This window comes from Bombus terrestris, chromosome 10 (assembly GCF_910591885.1).
Source record: "Bombus terrestris chromosome 10, iyBomTerr1.2, whole genome shotgun sequence".
In the NCBI taxonomy this organism is placed as follows: domain Eukaryota; kingdom Metazoa; phylum Arthropoda; class Insecta; order Hymenoptera; family Apidae; genus Bombus; species Bombus terrestris.
Genome location: NC_063278.1, coordinates 4,858,805 through 4,869,210, shown reverse-complemented (window position 1 = coordinate 4,869,210; position 10,406 = coordinate 4,858,805). Strand labels below are relative to the sequence as shown.

General features: G+C 28.7%; 4 protein-coding genes across 9 annotated transcripts; 2 read left to right on the top strand and 2 right to left on the bottom strand.

The window, feature by feature from the left end:
• Positions 1 to 420: 420 nt before the first annotated feature.
• Positions 421 to 2,700, bottom strand: LOC100646916 (glucose-fructose oxidoreductase domain-containing protein 1). Of its 3 annotated transcripts, none has more exons than XM_020864935.2 (3): positions 1,955 to 2,700; positions 1,359 to 1,880; positions 421 to 1,287 (listed from the first exon to the last, which is right to left on the bottom strand). In XM_020864935.2, exons 2-3 carry the CDS (start codon positions 1,843 to 1,845, stop codon positions 614 to 616), a joined length of 1,161 nt encoding a protein of 386 aa, XP_020720594.1. In that variant the 5' UTR covers positions 1,846 to 1,880; positions 1,955 to 2,700; the 3' UTR covers positions 421 to 613. The 3 variants fall into 3 exon arrangements, with proteins under 3 accessions (XP_020720594.1, XP_020720595.1, XP_003398359.1); XM_020864936.2 differs by having other exon boundaries at positions 1,359 to 1,876; XM_003398311.4 differs by having other exon boundaries at positions 1,359 to 2,700.
• A 937-nt stretch (positions 2,701 to 3,637) lies between these two features.
• On the top strand, positions 3,638 to 5,920 carry LOC100647152 (general transcription factor IIF subunit 2). The gene is made up of 6 exons (XM_003398313.4): positions 3,638 to 4,107; positions 4,178 to 4,329; positions 4,399 to 4,488; positions 4,562 to 4,686; positions 4,766 to 4,909; positions 5,009 to 5,920. Exons 1-6 carry the CDS (start codon positions 3,959 to 3,961, stop codon positions 5,162 to 5,164), a joined length of 816 nt encoding a protein of 271 aa, XP_003398361.1. The 5' UTR covers positions 3,638 to 3,958; the 3' UTR covers positions 5,165 to 5,920.
• On the bottom strand, positions 5,653 to 8,720 carry LOC100647034 (mannose-6-phosphate isomerase). Of its 4 annotated transcripts, none has more exons than XM_003398312.3 (7): positions 8,652 to 8,720; positions 8,295 to 8,433; positions 7,619 to 7,949; positions 7,195 to 7,510; positions 6,961 to 7,128; positions 6,671 to 6,873; positions 5,653 to 6,606 (listed from the first exon to the last, which is right to left on the bottom strand). In XM_003398312.3, exons 3-7 carry the CDS (start codon positions 7,934 to 7,936, stop codon positions 6,400 to 6,402), a joined length of 1,212 nt encoding a protein of 403 aa, XP_003398360.1. In that variant the 5' UTR covers positions 7,937 to 7,949; positions 8,295 to 8,433; positions 8,652 to 8,720; the 3' UTR covers positions 5,653 to 6,399. The 4 variants fall into 4 exon arrangements, with proteins under 4 accessions (XP_003398360.1, XP_048265228.1, XP_012168069.1 ...); XM_048409271.1 differs by lacking the exon at positions 8,652 to 8,720 and having other exon boundaries at positions 5,653 to 6,188; positions 6,357 to 6,606; positions 8,295 to 8,612; XM_012312679.2 differs by lacking the exons at positions 8,295 to 8,433; positions 8,652 to 8,720 and adding an exon at positions 8,193 to 8,294.
• A 583-nt stretch (positions 8,721 to 9,303) lies between these two features.
• LOC100647508 (60S ribosomal protein L30) lies at positions 9,304 to 10,358 on the top strand. Its single transcript, XM_012312684.3, has 4 exons — positions 9,304 to 9,441; positions 9,530 to 9,575; positions 9,830 to 9,975; positions 10,144 to 10,358. The coding sequence occupies exons 2-4, from the start codon at positions 9,555 to 9,557 to the stop codon at positions 10,319 to 10,321; spliced, it is 345 nt and encodes a 114-aa protein (XP_012168074.1). The 5' UTR covers positions 9,304 to 9,441; positions 9,530 to 9,554; the 3' UTR covers positions 10,322 to 10,358.
• Positions 10,359 to 10,406: the final 48 nt, after the last annotated feature.

Sequence of the window (10,406 nt, the reverse complement as noted above, 5' to 3'; positions counted from 1 at the left end):
TGCATATAAATTATATTGTGATATAAATTATATTGTAAATATTATAAATATATAGAAGGTAATGGTTGAAATTTGTAAAAGTCATAATTGTATTACAAATTACATATATTTATAATTTAATCATTTATAATGTATCACATTGTATAAAATATAAAATAAGCAATGAAAAAATACAACAAATTACTAAAAATGAGAAACTGTTATTTACAATAAAATTTATTTCTCTATATTGCTTAATTATGCAAATATAAATATTTTCGTTAATATATAAATAAATATTGTTATGATTTACATATAGTTCTTAATAAATATTATTCATAAGTTAGATATCTCTACTGAAGTACAAACAATACTATAACATTTTCAAAATATACTGTACATAGTCATGCATATATTTACACTATAAAATATATTTTGAAATTTTGTACTAAATAAGATGTTTAATTAAAATTTATAGTCCAATAATTTGGTTTACATTATTTTTCGAGCTGCCTTGTAGTAAATAGTAATACTATACATATATAAAGTTATAAGTTAACTCATGAGTAAACTTATGATTTTTTGAGTGTCAAAAGTCTTCACTTAATTTTAGAATTTTTAGATAATGTCCACTTTATATTGATATAGCTGTAGCTCTAACAGCTGCACTTAATAGAGGATTTGGGTCTGGTTCTTCTGTTAAAATATTAACTTTTACCCATTCTCTTCGTTTATTACTCTGTCTTAATGCATCAATAACTGCTTGTACATATAAACCATCTTCAAAAGATGATGCAGAAAATACTGGTTCTTTTATCCAACCCTTTTTATCTTCAACAGATTGGAAAGCTTCTCTTAGTGCAGTGATCATTTTTCTTAATCCTTTGATATATGGTCTTGGAATAGAGTCAGCAATGGGAAATGATATATCTTGTAAATCATCTGTATCATGATATAATATTTCTTCTTGTCCATTACGACAACCATGCAAATCTCCACCACGTGCAAGAAGATGATTACCACCTCCACATATTAATACTTCTTGAGAAAGCTGCCCTTGTAAATGATTACTCAATGTTGCTGTTACCAATGTGCCACCACTTAATTCCATTTGGAAACTGCAGAAATCTGGTGATGTAACATGTCTAATTCCATTTATATGTTTTGTAGTTTGCGTGAAAGTCCGGACTACAGCATGTACTCTTGAAGCACGTTGACCAATTAAATGAAAAATTAGATCGATTACATGACTTCCAACTAAGGCTAAAATTCCTCCTCCCATTGTATCATCACACAACCAATCGTATCCTATAATAAGAAAGAAAACTGTATTTGACAAATATTTTAATAATTTGATATACAAAATATAGTACTCTAACCATTGTGTAATAAACTGCCCATATGTACTCTAACTTCTATTACATTTACAGGACCATTTAAATATCCTTCTTCTAAAGCTTTCTTCATGTGAACAAATGCTGGTAAAAATCTTAAACTATGATTAACAATACTTATTAAAGAAGGATAATATTGTGCAGCTCGCACCATTTTTAATGATTCGCTTTGACTTAAACCTGCAGGTTTATCACACACAACATGTTTTCCTATCCCTAATGCTTTTACCGCAATTTGTGCATGTAAGCTAGGAGAGCACATAATAAAAATCAAATCAACATCCTTCCTGAGGAGTACATCATCAATTCGACTAGTATGAAATGGTATTTCAAGATCTGTTGCAACTTCTGACACTTCTGCCAGTGTACGTCCCCATATAGCTTCAATTCTAAAGCCTTTCTCTCTTAGAAAGGGAATAATTACTCTAACAATACTTCCTGTACCAAAGACTCCAATCCCAGGTAATGTCATGCTGTATTGTTAATCTCCTCTGTATGTCTTTCTAACTTAAATTTTATTAAATATTAATAACAACAATATTTAATGGTCTCGACTGTAATTTTAAAGTAGCTTTGTTAACCTTTTGAGGTGTTATTTCTTGATAATATCTTTTATTTCTTAATTTAGCATATACAAGAAATTTGACAACCATTACAACAAAATGCAAACACACATCACACTATATGTTTCGTACTTTAAGGTTGGTATTCCATGCACCTATGTCCAATTTACAAATTTTATCTAGATGAGAGCGAAAATACAAATTGCATTACTGTAAATGATAGATGTAATCGTTCGGTATTAAATTATTAAAGAAAATTCACTTGTATAGTTACATACAGTACAGTTGTTGTATAGTTACATATAATTACATAGCAAACAAATATTTATAACATTGTTCAATTTTATTAGATACAATGATATCGTCACTGTTAAACCCGCGATCATATATACAGGCTTGGATATTCACTAGAGGAAAGCGTTTGCCAAGTGAAGCCAAAAAAGATCAACATGGCGACAGATGTAGGAAGCATTTCGCACATGTGTGTCACAGTACATGATGACATATTGACATATACCTGCCCCTCAATTTACGCGGCACTTTTTTATGCGAGTCTCTTTCTTATGCCGTAGATTTTATTATTTTATTTATTTATTTATTATTACTTAGTCTGTGCAAAAAATTGGAAAGTGCTATTATATACAATGATCTACACATTCAACGAGCCTCAAATTTATGAAAACTTAGTAAAAGAAAAGACTGAGAACAAGTCATCCAAAAAAATTAACAATAACAATGAGAATGATGATCTTCTAAATATTTCAACTGATGAAGGTGATGTGTTTGTGCCAATTAAAAAGAAAAGGTTGAATTATAATAATGATAGTGACATTGAATAAAATTTACTTTTGTTTTCTAAACCGTCATTGTTTTTTATTTTCTTTTTCTTTTTCTTTTTTAACTATATGAAATAAATATGTGTTTCTAAAGCTTATATGTACTAGTTTTTATTTTCAATGTCTTTTCTTTTGTACTGACTTTATTTACATAATTTTTATTCGTGTAACACAAATCCTACGTGAAATAGATACTCTGTGTAAATTGGACAGGTGCATCATACATATGTGTGTCAACACATGTGCATATATAAGTCATATCACCACCGACGAGGTATAGAATAAATACGATATTCAATGCTTTTTCGCGTACCATGTTTTGGAAGTTACCTAATCCCCCATATCATTTTCATATCGCATACAACATTATCGATTTAGTACAGTAGTGGTTTTAATTGGAACCAATGGAACTAAATTTTCCTATAAAATTACAAAGAAGGTATAGGATAGCCTATACAAAAGTCCTCGAGAATGTGCAAACTCGAGCGTGCGTCAATTGATATTCTGTGTTTTATATGACATGCGTGACCCGTGGTGAAGATATCACGGCCATCCATGACCACGATTCACGGCAGAAATGAAAAGGGAGATGGTAAATGAACATAGAAGAAATTCAGCCAAAAATACGCTCCACAAATTACTACCGAACTATACGCACATTTCTTTCTCCTGCATTTGGTGAAAGAAACGAGCGTGTGCACTGATATCTTACTGATCAGTCCTTTAGCAGATCCTGGACGAAATAAATATTTTCACCTTGTTCTGCACGTCTTTTTTTCTCGCATCTACTTTGAATTCCTAGGATTTTGGACATGGTGACACCATTTAGCGGTAAGAAGGTTTATTACTTGTTAATACCACTGAATAGCCGATAGACGGAGCTACTGTGTAATTTTTGCCTGTTCATGACCAGTTTACATTATATGCATTTGTATCTTGTAACAATCTAATCGTGTAAGGGCGAAAACAAGAGGAGTAACAATAATTGTATTTCTAAATCGAATAATCATTTAGTTTTTTAGTTTATTGAGGAATTAGAGTAATCGAAAATTGTTACTGTACATTTTATAAATATAATACTTTTGTAAAATTCACAAAATATAAACATATTGTATAAATACAATTTTATTTATTTCACAATACAGTACTTAATTCTTGATATAACAATCCCATCAAAAAAGAAATCATGTCTACAAATGTCTCACATACAGAAAAAGAATTAGATTTAAGTAATGCTGGAAGAGGTGTGTGGCTTGTCAAAGTACCTAAATACATAGCGAATAAATGGGAGAAAGCACCTGGCAATATAGAAGTTGGCAAATTAAAGATAACTAAGTATGTTTCCAGTAATAGTATTTCAAAATCTCACTTTCACAAATATGCTAAATCTTGTATGTCTTATTAGAAATCCTGGTCAGAAAGCAGAAGTATCACTTAGATTGTCAGAAGCAGTCTTAGCTTTAAAAGAACCTGGAGAAGAAGAAATTCCAAAACAGCATAGATTAGATGTTACGACAGTAACGAAACAAATGTTAGGTGTATTCTCTCATGTTACACGTAAGTTATTGCAAAGAATTATTTGAGATATGTATATCAATGTGGTTGATAAATTCATATTTTTGACAGCTTCAAGTAGTTCAGATTCTATAGTTCCTGAAACTGAAAAGCTCTATATGGAAGGAAGGATTGTACAAAAATTAGAATGTCGTCCATATGGTAAAAATATCTTAAAATATTTCAAACACTTAAAGCTCTGTATAATTTACGCATTTATGTGTATTATTTTTAGCTGATAATTGTTACATGAAATTAAAATTACAAAGTATTAAAAGAGCTTCTGTACCACAAAGACAAGTTCAGCAATTAGATAGGGTAGTCCAGAATTTCAAACCTGTTTCTGATCACAAGCACAACGTAAGTACTTTAATGAAGCATTTAAAATGTATTTGTATATGTATTATGTAAACAATCTTTGTTATCAATCATTTTATAGATTGAATATGCAGAGAAGAAGAAGGCAGAAGGTAAAAAGATGAGAGACGATAAAGATGCGGTATTGGACATGTTGTTTGCTGCATTTGAAAAACATCAATATTATAATATAAGAGATCTTGTAAAGATTACGAGGCAACCAATTGTAAATATATTTTTAATAATATTACATGAATATATTAATATATATTTATGGGTAACAGTATCAATATTAATTATTTATTCATTTATTTTATTCTATTAGGTGTATTTAAAGGAAATATTGAATGAAGTTTGTAATTATAATCTAAAAAACCCTCACAGAAATATGTGGGAATTAAAACCAGAATACCGACATTATAAAGAGGAGGAGAAATCTGAAGGCAGTCAGAAAAAAGCTGATGAATCAGATGACGATTGAAATTAAAGGTATTTAAAGTGTTAGAATAAAATTTAAAATAAAGTATTTTACACTACTTGACATCTGAGGCTGTGCGAAATTAACTATGTTTGAACAAATTTTTTTAGATGTATATTTACATTGACTTTATTCCATTGTATCAATATAGGGGATATACATATTTAAGATTATATATCAAATTAATTGTCCGTTTATTTTTTTAATGTAAATGGTCGAAAAATGAATCAACCATGTTTTAATAAATATTACAATCTTTTTATTACGACAGGAGAAAATTGTAAATTTATAGAGCGTATATTTATACTTTATACAAGAAAAATGCATTGCATTATTTAAATAGGTAATTGTTACAAGATTTATAAATATTTCTAAAATTGTACATAAAAAATAACATATTGTATACGAACATTAAAATACTTAAAAAATAATATAATTAATTATTATCACTTCATTTATGATAAGTACGAACAAATATTTTTTTCCATAAATAAGGCATTATAGAATGATAATTATTAAATGTTGATTTCACTGATGGTTTAGTTGTTTAAATGTGCGTGTTTTACATAGTATACAAGCAAAACGAACTTATGTATGTAATAAGGATAGGAAAATACTAGTTGACATAAACTGACTAGAGTTGATTGCACATGGCCTTCTGTTATCAGTATGAATAGTAAAGTTATATTTACTATATTGTTGTAAATAATGTAATTATAAAATATGTGCTTTAAAATAAAAAAATAATATTTAGCTATATTACTGTATAAATTGGTATACCTTTCTTCAATTCGAAAAAAGTGAGGTAATAATTTTCTTTATCTATAAAAATAGTACTTAATACGAAAAATATCACTTAATAGTTAAAATGCATTATAATACATATTATGGCAGGAATTATAAATAATAAATGCTTCCAATAAAGACGTCCCTAGTTTTATGCACTCATAGTATAGTAATGAAAGCATCATACTCAGACATTAACTCTATTTTCCAGCATTTAATATAAACTATGGAATGCTTTACTCTGAAAAACATATTTCTATTAAGAAGAATGATATTGAGAACAATGTTCAATAATTTTTTAAATCTTTCGACTGTCCATAACTACTGATAAAATTTGAAGATCAACAGTTTTAGTTTTCAACTAAGAAGCATCCAAAAGTGCATTAATACTTTGTGCGTGCAAATTTACCGTTTTCTTTCATCACATTTCTTTCTAAGCATCCGATAATTCTTTAAACATTAACAAAGGCTTGAAACATCAACATTGGATGACATCCACATAAAACTTTAATTCCAACTTTTTCATCCGCTGGAATAAATACAACTGAACCCCGATAAAGAATCTTCGACGGTGAAATTTCACCCTTTCCATTTATGATTATTAAAACGCTCGCTGTACTTCTCGGAATTATATTATACGAAGCTCTTCCAGGAGGAATCTAAAAAAATAATACTTTTTATACATCTAATAATTGATGGAAAATCTTGTATAGAGGGACTTACTGTTATTTTAGCAACAGCAAAATCTACTACAGGTGGACGAAATACTTCGGTACATTCGTCCTCTCGAGAAGGTTGAAATCTTTTTGCAGAAATTGGTTCACAAATGTACCTTAACATTTCAACTAATGTTGGCACATCTTTTAGTTTAGGAGTCAATCCTGCACGCACCACATTATCAGAGCATGCCATACATTCCACACAATCTATAAATATGGTTTAAAATTATGTTTATGCAAATCATATTAAATTTTAAAGATAACATAATATAAAACATAATGTAGAATGCTGACCACCAGAAAGATATGCATGTGGTTCATTTGGTCCAAGATATATAGCCTCACCAGGCTGCATAGTTATAAAATTAAAAAAATAAATGCCAAAACATCCTACATCTCCTGGATAATCTGAATACAGTCTTTCCAGTAAACTAGCATGTAAAGTTTGTCTTAATGATTCATCTGAAGGAAATCACCATTTTTATTTATGAAGAAGTAATTATAAATATTTTAAATAATAAAAATTACCCAAATTGGATAGTCTGTCAAGTAATTTTCTAAGTTGCAATGCAATTAATCCAGGATCACAAGTCATGAGACTATGAAAACATGTTTTCAAAGATTCTGTATTGTCTGCTTCACCTGTTGTCATAAATTTAAGTACTTTATCTTCTCCTATTACAGCACGTAATTCAGGTAAAATTTTTAAAAACTCTTGTATCTCTCTGATTGGACGGAAGCCACAAAGAGCCTCAAAAGGCGTTAATGCTATTGCAAGTTCTGGTTTATGATTTGCATCTTTGTAAATAGTGGGATGTTGTTGATTCAGTTTTCTTGCTTTTTCCTGTATTGAAATATGATATTTAACATTGAGTAATTGTATATGTACTTATATAGTATATACTAATATAATAATACTTATATATGTACATGCATATGTTATTATATATACCTTATCTGGATGTGCTTGGATAGATAATGCTTTATTCACAGATAACACTTTAAAAAGAAATGGCAAGTGATGACCAAATACTTTTTGAGCATCATTTCCTAACACATTAGTATTCTGTTTTATGTATTCTTCCAAAGATATATTTAAATCTTTCATATATGAAGGACCATTAGGATGAGTACCTATCCATAGTTCAGCATATGGTCTCTTTTCATCCAGTACAAAATCTGAATTAGAAGATTTTATTAAGGTTGCAACAATACTGTTAATACCATATCTTCCCCAGTCGTAAGTTTGTACTTTACATTTAAGCTCCATTCCAAAGATATTTCTGAAACATAAAACAGAAATTCATTGTCTATAGCTTTTATAAAAACACTTTTATACATCCTTCACATTATATTAAATTTGTTACACATAGTACATTAATAAAAAATATTGTCAAGTAAAAATTCTTTTTCTTTTTCCAATTTATGTTTCTTTAATAATATTATTACATATATTTTCTGTTAAAATATGTAAAAATATTGTATTTTAGAGGAAAGCATATGTTTACAACTCCACGTAGCATTACATAGAAACAATAGAGCGCGGACAACGTCAAGACGTCAATTATTTGACACCATCTGTACAAACTAAGCCTGATAAAAAAGGTGACACGTAAATACAATATTACCACTTCTTTTGATAAGTGTTGTCCACACTTTAATCGTGAGCAGAACGAACTTTTCCCACTCTGCCCTGGTCGTCAGGGAAACCGAGACGCTAATCTTGCATGTCCAGTGCGAATCTTCTGCGAATTTTATATGTTTAAACTGGAAAATTAAAGATATAAATGATTACTTTTATAATAGACACATAGAAAGATTCATTAGAAATAGTCTAATAAGATGTATATATGATTAAAAATGGCTTATGATAAACAGATAAAATTATTATTAAAAAATTGCATATGAATGCAAAATTTATAAAAGAAAAAACCGCGGGATTTGCCCCTCTATTATAAGTGTATACAAAATGTAATAGTATTAACTCGTATGTATATTTGTTTATAGAGAAGATTCAAGTCACTAAGGAACCCCACCCGCGATAACATTTGATACTTGATAATACCTGCAATATTTCATTTGCATTTCTCTGTTATCATATTTACTGGAAAATACTCATTGCAATTTTCATTTTGTTACGTTATGCGTTCTGTATTAATTACATTGTTCTCTTAAAGTAAAATATTTTCTATTGAGATATATTTTCCTTTAGATTTTTAAAGTTATAGTTAGTTTATTAATATAATAATATAATTAATTTATTAATAAAATAAATTAATTTGTTTATGATTATTCATTACATTTTAAATAAAGATACGAAAGTTCATAACTATATAGAGTGCATTTGTAATGCTGTTATAATGTTCACAAATAACTAATTTAATAAAATAAAACGAAGAAAGTGTGAATCGAGTTAGCAATTGTTAATCATAATAATAATAAATAATTCTATGATTTTGCAGATTAAAATTTATCCAGTCTAATTCGCAACATTTCTATTATATTTTTCCGATATTTTTCCTATAATTATATTATGTACCTATATACTTTTCTAATCTTTTATTAAAAAAACATATATTAATTATACATATTACCCGATTTAATATTATACATGGAAATGAACATAAAGCAACAAAATATTATGCAGTGGAAACACCACTCTATATAATTTATATTTCGTGGTAATTGGTAACCTGATTCAAGTGCGCTGTAAAATTTTCAACCTCAACCTCTTTCACGTATATCGTGTTCTGTGGCATTAAGCGTGCTGGGAAGGTAGTGCAAAAATATTTTAATATTTTATAATAATACATAAAAAATATACAGCAAACTTTTAGTAAATGTATTTAAATATTTGTTTCAGCATTAGCTTTCATTAAATAGTAAATATGGTGGCCCAAAAGAAACAGGTAAATATTTTCTCAATAGCACACGTGTACTATTCTATTTTCGAAGCACATGTTAAAATTATTTTTTATTTCAAAATATTAGTATAATTAAAATATAATAACGCATAAGTACAAAAAGTAAATTTATTAGTTTGCTTTTACATCATTTTGATCCAACGAATTCTTTAATATAGGCAAACAATTTTTTAATAGTATTGATGTTTTATAGAGGTTATAATTCTATTAAACATATATTTGTCCCTATTTGTTAACAGAAAAAGTCCCAGGAGGGTATCAACTCCAGATTGGCACTGGTTATGAAATCAGGGAAATATGTCTTGGGTTACAAGCAGACCTTGAAGTCCCTTCGGCAAGGGAAAGCAAAATTGGTCATCATAGCGAATAATGCTGCACCTCTAAGGTGAGACTGAGATGTAGTACTCCTTTAATAATTACAGAGCAATATTGATTTATATGCTCATAGTGGGAGTCCTACGGAGTAGTCTCACGTCTCTGCTTGTAAGTGCAGAGACATCCTATATCTATTTTAACTTAAAAATTATAAGTGTTTATTTTTTTTGTTTAACAGAAAATCAGAGATAGAGTACTATGCTATGTTGGCGAAGACAGGTGTGCATCACTATATAGGAAATAATATAGAATTAGGTACTGCATGTGGAAAATACTTCCGTGTATGTACTCTTTCTATTACTGACCCTGGAAATTCTGATATTATAAAATCTATGCCTACTGGTGAACAATCATAAATATATTTTTATTTAATAAAATTTTAATAAAAACATATATTGTATTCGTCTGTTTTCATTTCCCTGCCCTTTAATTTCCATTATG